The sequence below is a fragment of the Melanotaenia boesemani genome, chromosome 9 (assembly GCF_017639745.1).
Source record: "Melanotaenia boesemani isolate fMelBoe1 chromosome 9, fMelBoe1.pri, whole genome shotgun sequence".
NCBI classification, from domain to species: Eukaryota; Metazoa; Chordata; class Actinopteri; order Atheriniformes; family Melanotaeniidae; genus Melanotaenia; species Melanotaenia boesemani.
The window spans coordinates 25,236,598-25,255,367 of record NC_055690.1 but is presented as its reverse complement, the minus strand read 5'-3'; the positions used below and the strand labels follow the sequence as shown (position 1 = coordinate 25,255,367).

The 18,770-nt window shown below is 38.2% G+C and overlaps 1 protein-coding gene across 5 annotated transcripts in view; it reads right to left on the bottom strand.

Moving 5' to 3' along the window:
- Positions 1-18,770, bottom strand: part of trip12 (thyroid hormone receptor interactor 12) — a 46,560-nt gene that overhangs the window by 11,894 nt on the left and 15,896 nt on the right. For 2 of the 5 annotated variants that reach the window (XM_041995559.1, XM_041995563.1), the window contains exons 1-16: positions 18,659-18,764; positions 15,551-15,697; positions 15,047-15,172; positions 14,068-14,855; positions 8,466-8,571; positions 7,000-7,136; positions 6,689-6,772; positions 6,481-6,576; positions 6,245-6,396; positions 4,814-4,849; positions 4,621-4,716; positions 4,439-4,531; positions 4,189-4,350; positions 1,878-1,946; positions 1,596-1,761; positions 204-321 (exon numbers count right to left, since the gene is read on the bottom strand). In XM_041995559.1, the coding sequence (XP_041851493.1) occupies positions 204-321; positions 1,596-1,761; positions 1,878-1,946; positions 4,189-4,350; positions 4,439-4,531; positions 4,621-4,716; positions 4,814-4,849; positions 6,245-6,396; positions 6,481-6,576; positions 6,689-6,772; positions 7,000-7,136; positions 8,466-8,571; positions 14,068-14,855; positions 15,047-15,172; positions 15,551-15,648 (2,327 nt within the window). In that variant the 5' untranslated portion in view covers positions 15,649-15,697; positions 18,659-18,764. Of the gene's footprint in view, positions 1-203; positions 322-1,595; positions 1,762-1,877; positions 1,947-4,188; positions 4,351-4,438; positions 4,532-4,620; positions 4,717-4,813; positions 4,850-6,244; positions 6,397-6,480; positions 6,577-6,688; positions 6,773-6,999; positions 7,137-8,465; positions 8,572-14,067; positions 14,856-15,046; positions 15,173-15,550; positions 15,698-17,640; positions 18,262-18,658; positions 18,765-18,770 lie in introns of those variants that run through there. The other 3 variants (XM_041995562.1, XM_041995560.1, XM_041995561.1) reach the window with 3 other exon arrangements.

Below are 18,770 nucleotides of genomic sequence, written 5' to 3'. Positions count from 1 at the left end.
AAAGACCTTTGTATTTTGTAAAAACAACCAACTTAATTTTTAGTCAAAATTTTAACACACACCCATTAAATTTAAATAATTGAGGAGTACTGCATACAGCATTGTTTCTTTAGACTTCATAACTTACATGGCCAGCAACACCAAATCAAAACAATGCATTTTCTTCTACACTGACCACTTTAATCTCAACAGATAGACATTACCATATGAGGGAGGTAAGTTCATAGAGCTCCTGGGGGCTCCGGGGAACCAGTTCAATCTGCTCCTGACAGCTGCCGTTTGATGCTCCACACAAGAGGAAACGCAGAGTTTCTGCTATATCTGTTTTGAAAAAAGATATTACAAAAGACATTGCTGTTTTAATTACTCTGTTGCATAGAACATACGATAAGCTGCCACACATTGATTATGATCTGGTTTAGGCGAAATAAAAAGTTAATTAAAGATGCAGTCAATTAAAGAGAAGCGAATGAAGAGATGTGAACATCAAGAATTGTTACAACTCAAGATGAAACTGAGGTAAGCTGTGACATGTGGGCACATGTTCACAATACAATGGCTTAACAATAGGGTTTGTTTTCACTTACTATCAGCTTTGATAGTAAGTGTATATTGTCTGAAATTTCCCCAAAGTGAAATAACAGTAACACATCCCATTTATGATGGATCCATTGCTGCGGTCACTGATTATTTAGCAGGGGAAAAAACTGAACTTGAACATAGTCATTTTTTTTCTTTCTGCCTTGTTATGCCTAGTTTGCATGAAGGACAGCAATGAAGTACCGCCATGTCAGACGATTCTTGGCCAACTTTGTCACCGTTCCCCAGTGGTGGTTCAGGGTCTTCATCTCATACTCCACCGTTCAACGCCAAGTGTTTGTGGGCCTTCCCCTCTTGCGTTTGCTTTCAGGTGTCCAGTCAATTTGCGTGATGTAGTCTGGGGCTTTTCTAATGACGTGCACAATCCACTTCCAGTGTTACTGAATAATGGTTTCCATACTTTCCTGTTTATATCTTTCAAGCAGCCTTTCATTGGAGATAAGTTTCTGCCCAAAACATACACAGAATTCTTCTTAGGTTCTTGGTATGAAATGTAGACAGCTTGAAAAAATTTGTCATCCTCCAACATTCAGACCAATATAGTAAAGTGGAAAAAATGCAGCTCTGGTACAGTCTTAGCTTGGTCTTTGTGTTGAAGTGTCTTGATCTGGAATTTTTTTTTAACATTTTGAAAGCATTTTTGGCTTTATTCAGTCTGGTCTTGATGTCACTGTCTGCTCCTCCATGTCTGGAGAATTCCTCTGTTGTTGGTAGGTCCTTACCACTGACTTAGAGCAAGGTTTGGGATGTTGAGTGTTATAACTTCCGTTTTCTTCTGGCCCATCTGGCCTGCAAAGTTGCTGCTGTGTGATGTTTTCTCCTGCATGTGCTGGCGTGTATATGAGATCAGTGCTAAATCATCTAGAAAGTCAAGATCTTTCTTTTAGGTTGTAAAAAAAAAAGGTTCCATCTGATGCCTCTGTGCTGGTCTTCTGTTGTTTTTTGCATGACCCAGTTAATGAAATGGTAATTTAATAAGAGTTAAAACTACTCACTCTGTTTCATAAGCTGGACTGCCAGGCATGGGCAGTTAGAGCACATCAGTGAAAACATGCGTACAACCATGATGAACATCCCCGAGCTGAGAACAGGAGGGGTCACAACTAGCAACTGCTGGATATTGGTCAACAGGTCCCGTGATGCCACCTCTTGCAGCAGATTCTGTTGGTTAAAATACAGACGGACATAGGTTAGAGGAGCACAAATGAGAGAAATAACACAGATGACAAACCACCTAAAACAAAAGTACTGAATCTCAAATATATCCAGACACAAACCTCTTCATGCTGGAAATTGTCCACCAGTCTGGCAAAACAAAGACAAGTGCTTTCAACAGACTTTTTGTCCTGAAAGACACGGATAGAGACAGAGAGTGAGCCAGAGACAAACAGAGAGATTTGAGTTATAGCATAAAAGTTAATACAGTGAAAGTGCACACAGTACCAAGTCTGTAGAGTTTTTCTACAGAAGTGCTCCTGTCATTGTTGCAATGCTAATGTGGCATTAAGTACTCAGCAGCTATAAACTGAGCCAAAATAAAAAATATTGCAGTTTTTTTTTTTTTTTGTAATGGGAGGACAAGCTGCATGTGCTGAAACCCGATGTAATGTAATGTAATTCCTGTCAAAGAACGGCATATACAAACCATCAAAAGGTGTCAATTTACTTGGTTTAGAACCATGTCTACAATGCTGACTGTCAAACTAGAAAAACTAGGCCTGTTACAATAACAAATTTTGCTGTGCGATAAATTTTCTCAGAAATTATTGCAATAAACCATAATATTGCACAAAGCGATAATGTTGTCATTTTGAGACCATTTTCAACTAATATAATGACAATGTCATAATAATGCAAGTAGACCCTTTCAAAGATCAATAAACTTTCATTTCTAAAGAACATTTAACACTGGAACTGGAAGACATTTTAAATAAAAAAACAAAAACAATAAATAGAATGGACTTTCAGTCTCATTAACAATGAATGAAAAACAAACATAATAAGTATGATGGATAATAAAGTCTGTTCTGTAAACAAAAATGCTTTTCAAAAAATATATTTCAAAGAAAATATTAAACATGAGGCTCAGACAGGGTAAACTGGCAAAAATTAGTAGCATTGTATTAAAAAATAAAAAAATATGATATATATCTATATCTATCTATCATATATAGATATATATCTATATCTATCTATCATATATATATATCTATCATATATATATATATATATATATATATATATATATAGATATATATATATATATATATATACACACACTGCGCATTGTTTGTAAAGCTGAAAAGCTGCGCTGCTATGATGCCACGCTGCGGCACGCCGGGACACCGGCCCAAAAGTAATGCGGCCCACTCGGAATCCTGCCGAACCTCGCTATTAGCCGGCATTGCTCTTGATGTGTATTTTGTCATATACATTGGTAGTATATAGGCTGACTATTTGTGTAATGTGCCTGCGCATTACAGGGGTTATTACGGTAGACCAGGAAGTGGGGGCTTTGTACTGACGTCGTAGGCTACGTGTGTGTTCTGTCTACTTGTGGGGAGCAGCAAAACAATAAATGAAGAGGTGCTTGCAGCTATTATTTCTCCATTCGATTTATTTACATATTTCAGCATGAGAATCGGAGGTTTAGCGTGAAAGCGTGAGAAGCCACTTAAATGCGCTTGTCTCAGTGCCAATGCGTGTTGGCAGCCCTGCAAAACAAATGTACATACCAGCTCGCACAGGTGCTTCATCACAGTCTCGTGCTGCAACATGCTATCAAGTATGACACTAGAGAGACCACTCCGCAAGAAACCAGAGCGTTCAGTCGAAATACTCCATTGGGGGGACTTATTGCTTATCGCGACAGGCCTAAGAAAAACATTTTTTTCCCTCTCATCTTTGACCCTCAACTGGTATGGGGCCTACAGACCTCAGTCATCGGTTGTCTGCAGCAGCAGACCATCATCTGAAAGGTGAGTCATGCCAATTTGGTAAATATTGCCCAATTCCACGTCCAGCCAAGCAAAGACCTCTGCTTTTATTTATTAACTGTCTTATAAAAAATGTAATTTTATGTGCGTCAAGAAAAATTTTAAACATATTTTCATCAAAAAGAAAAAAAAAAAAAGAAGCAAAAATATGCCAACAGATTTCACTGCTGGGCCATTAGTGAATGATATTTGTAGATAGAAGGTAGCATTTATTACCCTTATTTATCTGTGCAATAACACAGAGGGCATCCAAGATATGAACCTGACGTGCAATTACCTATGCATTAGATTAAAAATATGCAGTTTCACTATTTCAATCTGTTAAAAACAATCTGAAATCATCGGGTTCAACAATCAGGATTTTTTTTTCTACCCATCTGGATCTAAAAACTAGTGCTCTTTCTTTCTCCTACATGACATATAAAGCATTTCAGGTGTTGACTGATCATATTATCCTGTTGTTAGCATTGTTTGGTCATCACTGGTGATATGATAAGAAGTTGTACCACATTTTTCTTTATGTATTTATTATCAATTTAGTTTCTAGAATACATGAGTACAACTATGTATATCTCATATGGGGGGCACGTACCTGGTGTGTTAATCTCTGAGTCAACAGTGGCAGAGAATCAGCAACAAAGTGGAACTCATCTGGAGTAATGCTCTGGCAGCAGTTGGCTGCAATGGCCAAAGCATTCCTCTGAGCATTGATGCTAAAGAACTCCAGGTAGAGGAGGCAGTCGGCAAGCCCACCCTGTGAGGAATGACACTTTATAAATTTGTCTAAGCATGGACTAGATATGAGAGGACAAGGACACAATGAAAGAGTGTGCTGTACTTACAGCCTGCAAAATGGCTTTGCTGTGTCGCCTTGACAACATCTCCAAGGCTGTTAGGGCCTGCTCTGCTACGTCAATGAACTGGATCACCTGAAGCTGGTGGAACAAACCATTAGTGTGTCAAAAGGAAACAATTGCAAACCAGATAAGAGTTCATAAGAACAGATAAGAGTATTCTGTTTTACCTTCTCCAGGAAGACAGGAATAGCATCAACCACCACAGCAGAAGATCGAGGGAGCGCCTCCATCATGTAAGTGAGTGCACGGGAGGCATGATTCATCTGTGTGCATACAGAAAGACATGAATGAAACCAATCGCAATACAAAACAAAGAATAAGGTATTTTTATTTACATATATAAAAGTGAATTATACTCACAATTTCAAAGTTATGCTCCATTTGCAACAGTGTAATCTGTGAAATGAAGTTGAGAGCATTCAAAATTAATAAAATGAGTTATAAATAAAATATTACATGTTGGGATAAATGTGCAATTCCCATGCAAATATACTGAAAATGGCCTTGGTTACAATCTGTACAGTAGTGTTAATTTTATCAGCCATTTTTAAATTTAGTTTCAGTTTTTGTCCAGTTTCAATCACGCTTATTAGTTTATCACATTTAGTCAACCTCTTCCAGTTTTTATTTAGTCAATTTTTAGTCGACTATAAGTCGAGCATTTTAGTCTTTATTTTAGTCCAAGAAAATATCATTTTGTCTAGTTTTAGTCAACAAAAACTGTCTACATTTTAGTCTAGTTTTAGTCAGGACAATTATTTTACCCTTTTACTTGTTTGTCAGCGGATAATATTGAACATTGTTAGTTGTATATTACATTGTTAGTAGTTAGTAGAACATCATTAAATGTAGGTTAATATTGTTAAACTACATTTAACAATCCATTTAAAACTCATACTTAAAACATAACTATCCTATTTTATGCAGAAATAATTGCAGGCATTTTTATGTTTGCATGCATTTATTTATATTAATATTGATGCTAATTCAGATCAATCAAATCAAATCAAATGTCCTTGTGATGGTAACCTGAAGACAAACAGAACAGCATTTTATGTCACCAAATCTAAGTTTGCATAAATTCAACTTCACACACAATTCTATCAACAACTGGCTATGGTCACTACATGCTAAGAAGCTAATGTAAGTTAGCCAGCCACACCCAATATCAACAAGGGGCTGCAGCTGAGAGCTTTGTGCTGCTGGTAGGACCAAGCCTCTTCTGAGTGTTTTTGGACGGGGGAGGGGTTTGTGCAGCACTGACTCCACATTGAAAAGAGTTAACTATGTTCATTCTCGTCAGTCTCCAAAAGTCTCCAATACTACCAGAAAAAGTTGCTAGATTTGTCGCTAGTCGCTTTTGTGGAAAAAACAAAAAAAGCTAGAGGGGTCTGAAAACTCGCTAAATATAGCGACAAGGTCGCTAAGTTGGCAACACTGAGGGGGTGTGTCACTGTGTGTGGCGGAAGAGCCGAGGAGGAGACAGGATTTGACTAAATCATATCGCATAATCATATAATTTTCGTCTCGTCTTTGTTCGTGAACTAAAATGTCCATAGATTTCAGCCCAATTTTTATTTAGTGAACTACATTTTCGTCTTGTCTTTATTAGTCCACAAACATGCATTCTGATTTATTCCCAGTTATTGTTTAATAATGGGGGTTTTAGTCTCGTCTAGTCTAGTTTTTGTCCTGTGATAAATGTGCGTTGAAGAAAATATTTTTGTTAAGTTTTCGTTAATGAAATTAACACTACTGGAATGGAAAATGATCAAACTAAATGAGACTTACCAAAGCTGGCACCACACTCTTGACAGGAAATCCACCAAGTGTTTCCTCATTGCCCATAACCAGCAGCTGGCACATTTCAATTGCTGCTTGAAGCTGCTGAGACTCATCCCCCGTGGCCTGAAGGCCTTGCAGAAGCTGCTGAGCCTTGGAACCTGAAAAATATGGTTGGATTTTTATTCAGCAAGGTATCTACAGCTTAACAAGAATGCGGGTAAACGTAAGAAGACTGAACTCACTAGCTCCACTGCCTATGGTTCTGTGAAACAGCTGTGACATACGAGGTCCAAGGGGCCCAAAGAGATGTGGTGGGAGACCTCGGGCTTCCAGTAGAGCTATGGAAAACAAGTTATAAGGCTTAGGTGGCAAATATATTTAATCAACCTTAAGTATTTAATTTTACAAGCTAAATACTGGAAAATCCAACAGCATGTTACTTAAACACACCTTGAAGCCTTCCCATTTCAGAATCATCAGACTCACTTTCTCCAGAGGTGGTCATGCCCACTGCTCCAGCAACTGAACTTGAAGCTGGACAGAAAAACAGTATAAAAGCTTAATTAACAGTGAAAAAAAAAAAAAAAAAAAAAAAAGAAAAATAAAAAATTATTGCACACATCCAACTGTACAATACTCATTCCACGAGCATTCACCGCTCATAATCAAGTTTGCTTGTGATTGGTCATCAATAATCTTAACTGCAGGTTTCACTTCTGGCCAGCAGCCTGATATATGACAACATAATGTAATTTAGGTACCTGAAGCGCCTTGTGATGCCTCATCAGTGCGAGCTGCTGATGAGTTGGCCCCATCTTGGTTGTTATCGGAGTCAGCCATTTTCTCCTGTCGGCGAGCGTCGGCTGCCCCGCGCTTGCCCAGGCCTGAGCCCCGCCGACTGTTACAGGAGAACAAAGAGATCGAAAAGATGAGTGACAGTAAAATAAACAAGAAAAGCTACACCATTTCTGTTATTGCCATGTCAAGTTGAAAACCATGACTGAGGTGCATTATAACCTCTTCACATTCTTCTTGCCATTTCACATCTTGTGTAAGTAGCCAAACATTTGATGAAGTTTATTTTGTTAAACTCTGATCAGAAGTACCTGCATCGATGAAATGCAGCTGATATTATTGGTCTGTAATTTTGTAAGAATCTGTACTAAATAGTTTTTCATCAGTTCGCCTCCTGGCAATATTTTCTATGTGCTTTTCAGCAGATGAAATACAACATGCATCCATTGCCATCAGGAAACCTAACAAAACAAAGCAATGCACGGGCTAAATTTAGCCTATACATTGTACTGCCATGGAAACCAACATGCAGTTAGCTGGTTATTCAGTAAATTCATAAACACACTTCAGTGCTTAATCGTACTTTCCTGCATGTCTGCAAAGCTGTAATAAGCAGCTGTCAGGAAAGACAAACATCAAAATGCCCAAAGCTCTAAGTCCACTGACAACCGTCAGCTTTTCCTTTCTCGACAGGCCTGAACGATATGGAAAAAAGAACTAACTGCGATTTTTCTGACCAATATTGTGATTGGGTTAGTGATTTAATCTTTTAAATTCCAGCTTCTGTTCAGTATTCATGCAAAAATATATTTTCTATAAGAGATGAAGGATTATCACTACATCTAAATATGAACTGCTCTATATTTGAACAAGGACACAACGTTGAGATTTGAATGGCTTCACTTAACTACAAAATGCAACCTTTGGCCAAAACACTGAAGTTTCCTCTTAAACAGTTTTGTTTTCTGATGTTATCTTATTTACAACACAGCACCTCATCTCTCTCTACATGACTGCAGGTGTGCAAACTTCAACCAACAGAGAAAGCATATCGGGCAAAATGTGGCTTCAACAACCTTTTATCTTTAGGAACAGCTTCATCGAATAAGACAGTACTGCCCTTTCAATGTTGTGTTCATAGAAATAATTTGTTTTTAACATCTGTCAGAGGTTAATAGCTTGTTTTTAAATCAAGAGTAACGTACAAGTTTTGAACCTCTAACTGTGTTTGTGTTAAGTTTTGTTTTGCAGAGATAAAAAAAAAAACATGGGGGAAAAGAAGCTGAATGACAAGCAACCCAGGCTCTGGTGATTCAGACTGTGGAGGCTGAAGCTTCGAGAAATTCCTGTTAACTGTGAGACAAACAGGGTGTCCCGTAAGTGTATAAAAAGACACGCCCACACTAAACGAAATCCACGCAGTGATATTTACCTGGTGCTGGCACAGGAGCCCGTGGTCTTCTGGCGTGTGCTCCGCCGAAAACTGGGGAGCTCTGCTGGAGGAGACTCGCTACGCTTCTTGGTGGATTTCCTCAAACCTAATTTGGAAAAATAAAATAAATATTGTGCCCCCACAAATACCAAATGCTTCAAACAGAAATACATTTTAATACAATGTAAATCTAAATCAGAATGATACCAAAAGTCCAGAAACAACATAAATCATCTTTTCATATGGCTTTCATAACTAGAAAAGCGGTCTAATCCAGATTCATTAAATGGAATGAATACAAACATAACATGAAAGCAGGTCTTGGCTGCTGTGAACAAAAATTATTATTTCATAAGTGGGTTTTGTAGGTCTAAATAAATAAACAAATAAATATCTGACCAAATATTTGTTGGAGCACAGACTGATGCAGAGCATAGCTTAGTAATATTTTTCAATACAGCAAAGGACTGGTGTTGCCCGTTGAGAGCCCTGTACTACTGGCCAAATGGATATTAATAGTAACACGACCATGGCCCTATGACAGGACAACCTTCATGCTAGATCTGTGACTCATGATTCAGAACTACACAAATGAAACATTAAACAAGTTAAGACCTAATGAATCAGACAAAGAAGATGAACTTTTGGACTTTTTGGCTTCACTTGACCTTGTAGATGTATGCCATTTCTTACTTAATTAGATCAAGTCAACATTTTCCCAAAGATATACAATAAAGAAGCAATGCAAAGACATTTTCTTCCTACTGCATTAATAGTAACAAAACATGTATAACAGAATCAACAAAGTGATACATTATCACAAGAATTTGTTGTGGACTTTGTATGAGCTTACTCACCATAACAGATTAAAGTATCACAATCTGTGTTAAAAGGTAAAAGTTATAAGAAGATACTCCTAAAGTGATGAAGTGCTTTCCCTCTGCAAGAAGCAGCCTGTGAGTCCTACCCTACCCCAAAACATACAGTCAGCCAGGTCAGTCAGCTGGTGGACCAACACGTGAAAGTCAACTTAGGAGGGGTCTCTCCATTTGGGTAGGAGCCCATGACACAGAGCTCACTTGAGTTACTATCCTTTCACCCACCCAGAACGGCCACACTTTACACTAACCTTAGCAACATCTGATCACCTTACCTTAACCAGTTTCTACTATTACTTACTTAAGTATCTAGTCCATTACCTGACATTTACTCTCTTTATTAATACTGTGGACAAACTATAAAAAGAACTGTGCATATTATTAGCAGTCCTGTGTCAAAGGACATTTCTTCTTGACGTTATCTTACCCAAAATAATTGTTGAGACAGGCACTGACTAGTTGTGGAAGACTCTCTTTGTTGTTATAAAGAAATGTTTGGAGAGGCAGTCCTAGAGTCCTGGGCATGGTTAGGCTTCACAAGCCAGTGCCAATTTTGTCAACATGCCAGAAGAAGGTTATGGGTTGCACCAACTATGCAGTCAGGTACTGAATGGCCAGACGACCATTTCTATTCAGTACCAATCAAAGGTTTGGACACACATACCCATTAGCTTTAGGGGGTATGTGTGTCTGAACTTTTGACTGGTATTGTATTTGCAGGTTTTCACTTAACATAAATCTCAAAAACCAACATTTAAACTGGCTTTAGCTGGTAGCTATGCTGTAAGACAGCCACAGATAATGAAAAATAACAATTGAACAAATTCACACCGAATATAAAAAAAAATTAAATGTCAAAGTAATAACTTAGTCATCATGATGAGATCAAGATGCTGACTAGCATGATTTAAACTTCTATGCTATAAAGGTGTGCATTCACAGTATTCCTAAATATTTTTCCTTGGGAAAAAAATGTGTCAAGTCACAAGTCAATATAAATACAACCATGAACACTGCATTTCTATAATCACACTGATGATTAACTCACAAGCAGCATTTATGCATTTAGCTATTCTCCAGTTTCAGACCTCTGGTACTTAAGTCTGAAATCTGACCCACTTCCCCAGCTCAGTGAAGTTCACACTCACTACATGTGAAGACATCCTAACCAAGACACACATATGCTTTCTTAAGTACAGTTATGTATAATTTGTGTTAGTTACCATAATGTGTGCATAAAATTTATGATCATTCCTGTGTATATTTCATTTTATCAGTGACTTAATTTTAGGGCTGAAACTTATAATCAAATTATTTAAATTTAAGATACTAGAAATCAACACGGCGCAACAAGAAAATAAGTCTGTAAAACCTATTTCCAGTATTACCTGCCGGCAAATGAGAAGCACGCTTGTTTGCTGATGGCAACAGTAGACGACAGAATCACCAGAGCAAGGAGAAAAGCGACAGAGCAAAGGAATATAGGAAGTCAGCCAAAAAAAATGTCTAAAAGTGCCAAGTGTGGGATTATTTTGAACTCAAACCAAATAAAAAGAAAGACTGTACAGTGCATTCACCGAGCTACCTTTCCACAATAAAACAACTTCCATGTTGCAACATCTCTGCAGAAAGCACCAGGCACTTCAGGCACGGGTAGAGGACTCTAGTTGAGGTACATAGTTGAGATTTGACATGATAAAACAGAAGAGGCATGTTAATTAAACATCATACGGTACGCTACTGTTAACAGCAAACCAGCGTTGTTTTTTTCTTCCCTTCCATGGTCTGTTGCGGGTTAAAGCTAACGCTAATTTTATGACGTCATAACGTTAGAACGCCTTTATCATTTTACATGTGGACAAGCGAATTTAACCATTCAAAACCGGATGCTGCCACCACCTGCAGAAAATAGAATACATTCTTTGAAATGACGCAACTCTTCGACCATATTGCCGTGATTCCCCTGAATTCTGAAGGCTAAGAAATACAGTTTATCAATGATATGTGGCACATCACTGTTGTGAGGGAATTTTGTATCTTACACAATGAATACAAATGTGAGAGAGCAGTATGAAATGAAGAAAACATTGATAAGTTGTTGTGTTGCATAACAGACAGCAGGATCATGCTGAAAGTTTCAGTCTTAAAACAGAAGTCAGATCATTTTGGAGCATGACTATTTGAAGTTAAACATATGATGCGGAGACTCCATTTTAAAGAAGTCATCACCGGGAAATTGCCCCTTTTCAAGTTAAAACATGTATACTGGTGTTGGACCAAAGTGTAAACTTCCCTGAATGTCTTTCTTTTGAAGACGGTCGAGTTTTTATATCTGGACTCTTGTTCACAGCAGAATCGCCAACAAAGGTAAACTCTCGCAAACATGTGATTTTAATTTGCTCCTCTGATTTTGTCATCACAGGAGGCTATTCGAATAAGCCAGCCCTCTTCCACGTTTAAAGTCATGCTTGGAATGATATAATGATTAGCTAATGCTTATGCTAACATTAACGCTAATGCTAAGGGACGAGCCTAAAAGTTTAACCCCCTGCAATGTACAAGTGAGCCCCATGTTTTCTTTTTTATAGGTAGGGTGAAGTTCTCTGCCATGTAAAAATTTGTAAACATTTTGTTGTAAACGCGCTTCTTCCACCATCTCGGTATCTTCACTCTCAGGTTTGGAGTCTGGTTCAAACATAAATGGATGAATTCCGTTAGCTGCTGCTCAGTCAGGTTCGCTCGCCATCACTAAGCTGTCGATGTTTTGGAGTCGGAGCACTGGGCCAGCCCCACTTCCGACTCTGGCCTCCCTGCGGCCAATCAGCACGCACCTCATTAGCATTAGTCAAAAGCTAGTGTGGTATGAGCAAAGGGTCAGAACAAGCTCTATGATTGATTTTTTACTTAATACGTTTTCAAAAAAATATTTAAAGACACTTAGAGGACAGTGGATAAATGAAAAGACCAGGTGATGACACCTTTAAAGAGAATTAAAATATATAAATATTTATATATATATATATATATATATATATATATATATATATATATATATATATATATATATATATATAATGGAATATAAATCCACTGTCAGAAACATTGTGAATGTTAATATGCCTGTGCAAATTGTGATAAACCATAGGTAAAAATAAAAAAATTATCCTCACCTATTTTTTTTTTTTTTTTTTACAGATGAAAACATCATGATAGAAATAATTCGGTGCATAAAAATACCACTGCATGCATTCAGCAACTCCTTGACTACAACTGTACAAAGTTTCATGAGAATAGAACAAAGCTCATAGCTTTTATGCAGGTTTTAGTGTGGATAGTACCAGGCGGACTCTCCATTTGGCCACTTGGATACCCAAACTGTGCCAAATTGTGCTGTGTCTGTATTTCCTCCAGAACTTCCAACACGGTGTATTTGGTTTTGTTGTAATTTCTTGGACATGTTTATGGCTTTAATCCTTTCTTCTAAACGAATAAAAAGTTATAATGAAGCAAAGAAATGAACGCTGTTCGATATTCGCTCTTTCCGGTCCACCCACGTGCGTAACTGCAGCAAAATGGCAATGATGCTCCTTTGTTTACGCGCAAGTATTTATACCTGACAGATAAAGTGTCATTCAAGTGTAAGATATCGTCGGAAAGCTTGTAAGGTGTAGAATTTGACCAAACTTTATTTACCTTGCCAAGACCCACAACAAGACAACAAAATGGCTGTGAATGGGAGCATATGACATGTTAGGGCAGTTTCACGATTATGGATTACTACGCTGTGAGTTTTGGTTGAAGAACAGTGTGGATAGACTGAAAATGAACACAAACAGGTAAGGAAATAAAAAATATTGCTGTTTGTGAGAACAGCTTTGGGATTTGGTGCTGTATTTGGTGATAAACATGCTATCTGATAAGGCTAGCTGTGATATGCGACGGTTAGCTTTGTGTTTGTTTTGAGACTGACGTGAGGTGCTTGGCGAATATCTTTTTATGCTTGGTATCATAAAAAGTAGAAAAAAATCCTTAATTTTATTTGTTTATTATATTTCTTTAGCTCCTTATCTGTATTTTAATTAAGCAATACGTAGCTTGTTATATTTTATTCAGTAATTTTATTACTGGGTAAAATCATTACTGGTGAAATTTTTCGTTGCCATTTTTTAAATTCAGAACATAAATCAGTGGCTGCAAACGGAGATAAACGCAACAGTTTTTTGCAATATATAAATATGCAACTGTTAGTGTCTTTTTATCAATTTTTGCCCTGTTGCATTTCAGTCACAGGAAAGGAAAATTAATTAATTATTTAGTATTATTAATAATTAATTAATAGATTAATTGATCGATTACAGTGGCAGATTAGTCGAATACTGAAATAATCAAAAGCTGCAGCCCTAGGTGTACATGTGCTTTAATGTGTTCCATCTGGGAAACCTATTTGTTTTCAGCAGGTTAGAGTGAGGATTTTAAGCGATGTAGGTTTGTCCTGTCACAAAAATCCTAGAGAAATTCCAGCACAAGAAAAATGTGCTAATCCACTACAGCCCAATCATAACCCTGATAACACATCTGAATACTTCAAAGAATAACTAAGACCAATATAAACTTCCATCCACAATGCACAAGCCTTTCCTTTAAGAAAATAAGCATTAACTCAAATATGACAGCAACACAATTGGCTATGGACAGTCAGTCGATAAACAGGCAATAAAACTCACTTGCTAGTTTAGCTTGTAATCCTGATGGCCCAGGTTTGGAGGTCTCAGTTTTGGAGGATCCGGGCAAGGAAAGTTTGGGTTTTGGCAAGTTGACTTTGGGGTTGAAACGTGCTGCCCACTCAAACTTTGAAGAGCTGGCACTTTTTGCCTGCTCCTTGTCACGTGTACTACGGCGTGGAGAGGGACTAGATGCTGAGCGAGAGCGACGTGCCTTGTTCTGATCTTTTCCCTGTTTGACTCGAGCACCCTGTGAAGCAGCACTGTTGGTGCCTGTGGTGGAGGAAGAGGACGAGGAGGAAGCAGAGGAGGAGGAGTCTGTCACGTTGCTACACCCAGCTTTGGCTGAGGCGGCCGATTTAGACGCCAGCTTGGTGGGTTTTGCAGTTCTGCCCTCGGTACAATTGGGTAGGGACCCAGCGGTGCTACTTAGACCGGGGAAAGAGTCCGATTTTTTCCGTTTCTGGACTGGGGAGGCCCCAGCGGCCAAACTCTTCTTATTTTGACCTCGACCTGATGACGCAGGTGATTCTGAGGCAGCTGGTCTTTTCTTGGACTTAGCTGGGCCTTTCTTGGTCTCTGAGGTATTGTCTCTGGGTGGGGGCAGCGACTTGGGTTTCTTGGCAGGGGTTGGTCCAAGGACACTAATTTGGTCAGGAGCTTCACTTCGTTTGAGCCCTCGGGTGCCTTCGTTCTTTGACTGGTGGCCTGGTCGCTCTTGTTCAGATGTGCCTGCAGCCTCTGGGTCGTCTTGCAACACAAACGAAGCCACGGAAAGAGTAAGACCGCTTCTGTTAGGGAAAAAAGGAAAAAAAAAAGTCTTAGAAAATTGGACAAGCAAGAAATTACATGACATTTTAACTGTACTTATGCAGATTTAGAACATAGTTTAAATATGTACAAGATGCATGACAGTGGTGGATATAGTTCAGACCCTAAACACACATACATATACTAAGCACCAAGTAAAAAATTTGGATACCTTCTTGAGCTGTGCCCTCTGGACTGGCCAGTGGCTGAGCTGGCTGTGGCTTTGGGAACCTTAGAATTAGGTCTTCTACTTTCAGGTGGGGAATTTGCTTTATGTTTTACCTGCTCTGACTGCAACCTGTAAGGTTGGAAATTAAAGAGCAAGGAACAGTGTGGGTTTCTGTAATTAAGCTACATCAAAGAAACTAGATCAATCCCCAAATGACTTATTTGACTACAACTGCAAATCCTCTTATCATTAACACCTCTGGAGTAGCATGAAAAACACAGTTAATAGTGTTTGACTAAGAAAAGAATGCAAGAAACAGCTTTTTTGAGTAATGGGGCCAACAGTTAAATTCTAATTATCTACCAATAGAGCTCACCCAATTACAAAATACAAAAACATGGTACTGTATACAAAAACATTGGTTCCTCCCTTAAAAAAGAAAAAAAGGTAACTAGTACTGCAGCTTTCTAAAGTAAAACTATATGGTAAATATGCAGGCAGACTCACCTTCCAGCTACTGTGTGGTCTTGTGGCTGGGCCGCAGCAGTGTTCCTCTGTGAACGGCGCAGTGACCCCCCTGGATTGGAATTAGGCCGGTTGGACATTGGCACCTCTCTCCTGAAGGGACATACCCTTTCTAGACACTACCATTCACTGAAATCAAAGAAAGAGACCACAAAACAATGCTGATGAAATTTAAAATTAGGTCTTATTTGTTTCACAACAGACAAAAAAATGCAAAACTCATTTGGCTTCTGCAACATTTAACATTTCACAGATATGGTCCATATAAGATAATCAGGGCCACACCTGCCCCTTTCTTCACAAGCTTAACCATCAATATGCATACAATCCTATTATTGACACTAAGATTTGTATGAGCTTGATAGACAGGCATTGTGCCAGTAACCACAGAACCCGAGTTAATACAATCAAAACCTTGGAGTTAAGATTTAAAAGGATTTTAGTGACTGTGTGTAAACTAGATTACTATGATCAAAGCATTGACCGAAACAACTTATAAAAACTCTGGCACTAGTGGTCAGTTTGTTCCAAGAAACCTCTCACTGTCTGCAGGTAGTGTCCTAACGAGAGTCAGGTTATTTAGTGAATCTGACAATAGACCACAAAATAGCCATTAGATTTTGCTCAAAATGATTCCATTAAACTATTATACATTTAATAAAATTGTATATATTGGTTTGTCAACATGTACAATTAATTTTCTAAACTATAACTCTGATACCCTACTTACCTCAAGTATACTTACCTATCCCTACCTTTAACCTGTGACAGGAAAAGGTCCTGCTATTCATCAAATCCAATAATAAGAATCTTATTATATATCACATCACTTAACATTTATACCACACCCAACAGTCCTTCGAGTTTTAATAATTAAGGTTGTGGCCAAAACAACAAGAAGCAGTATACTATATATATATATATATATATATATATATACACACACACACACACACACACAAATTTAAAATGTTAAACTCTTTGCATCTGAAGGTACACTGACCATTTTAGTACAAATGTTTAAGGAACTTAGGTAACAGTTAGGGGAATCTCATTTATATGCATCTCTCAATAATATTAGGGTATTGATGAGTGTTTTATATGGTATGAATACACACATTCTGCTAGATAGAGAAAACACTACCAACGACTCAGCAAGTATGAATATAAACCGTGATATTATGGTTATTTATCATAAAAATACGCCACACTTGCCAAACTCAAAGGGCCACGTTAGGCCTGCACTGACAGTGCATCCTAGTCTTTGTTATTCGCCCATTCTGACAACTGGTCCACCATAAGCGCATGATGCGTTTTGATAAGCATATTGAATGATCGAAGCGTTTAAAACGGTTTCTTCAAGATTCCCATTACAACGCAAGTAAACGAGTAATATATATATGTATGTATATACGACAGTGTCCGTTTCTTGTACCTATGATTTTACAGAGGCCTGTGTTTCTGACGTAGTTGTCTACCACCACCGACTAACGTTAGCATTTAGCCATTTAAATACTAGCTAGTCCCATACATTTTGACAGCAGTGTAGTCGCATCTATACGTCTTTTACAAAACAAAATTCCGAATCCCACAAAACCAACACCGTAGCCTCTAAACACTGAATATCTGGATGATAAAACACAATAAACGCAAGTACTTTCATACCTGAGGACGGTTTAAAAATTACGTTGGCTAATGTAGCACTGCTTACATTGAACTGCGTAGTTGGCGTACCGGTGTGTCAGCCTATTTGGACACTTATCCAACTGCCAACTTGACAACTATCTCGTTTGTACATTTTTTGAGGTATGAATCATCTTATTTGTTTTACTACAATACAAGCCATCCCCCCCCCCCCCCAAGAGGCAAATGATTTGTTTACTTGAGACTTGCTTTAACTTCGAAAATGGCAGCATCGGCTGAAAAGTCTTTCGAAAGCAGTTTGATGCAATAAAGCTATCGGCTGCAAGTAAACCTACGTTAGCTAAATTGGTATACTGGCTACCATGACACTTGTATGGCTGACATGTTTTAAGAAAACAAAAAGACATAACGCACACAAGGTAGCTCACCTTCTATTACATTTGATGGGGAGATCAAAACCAAAAATACACGACTGCCAAGTTGAGAAGTTTCAGTACAGATATAATACCACTTTCTTCGTAACCCTGCCAATCTAAATGCGTTCATAAGTGTTGCTAACAAGCGTGTAGCAAAATGTGAAGAACACTGATGTTTTCTATGCTCATTTAAGGCCAATGGCTCCCTTTCGCTGCACCAGTTTAGGATTTAAGCTAATGTTGGCCAGGCAAAATTAAGTTGTGTGACAAACATGTAAACAAAGCACACATTTTTTTGTTTAGAGCTAGGTAAATATGCACAATTTAAGGAAACCATCTCGTACAACTAATGTTGAGCATACTGGGACAAACACCGAACCAAGTTAATAATTAGCAAGCTAACACTAGCTTAGCTAAGTAATATAGCAAATGCCTCTTCAATGACCGTTCGCTCCCAAGTAGTATGCTAAGAAAAATAAACACTTGGCACTTAGCTGTGAAAGTGACTCGCTGTTATCAATTAAGTTTGTTATCCGACTGACAAACTACAAAGCTCATAAAATACCGAATTAGCTAAGGCAAGGCAGTCACGCACCTTACGTTTAGCGACGTTAAATCAAACAAGAGCGTTATAGCAGCTAACCTTGGCATGCAGGCTAATCAATATTAGCTAGCCTTATTGACACTGGCTAGCGCTTTGCCAGCTCAAAAATGATGGTAACGGAATTTATATTATAAGTCACAACTCACAAATTCTGTGTTTGGGTGTATTTTTCATCAAATTCTAACAAAATAAATCTTCGTGCTAACAGTTAGCACGTTAACGCTGAACAGCAAAAAGAAATGGCCTCTGATACATTTTAGACAAAAAAAAAAAAAAACAGGAAAGCAGGAACGGGATTCGAGATATTTTCGCAACACTGACTCATAATTCTATCAATATAAAGCGATACCAAACAATCTCAAAAGTCCTACAGTTTGTTGGCCGAGATGTCAATGAAAATTTCAACCTTTGATATAATGTTGTTACCTATTTGTTCCTGTGTTGTAGTTGTAACAGACAGTGCACCAGCTCCTCTTTTCTCTCTCTACCACTGCTAGCTTCACATCAGCTGAGCGGCCTACAACTGCAATATACATCC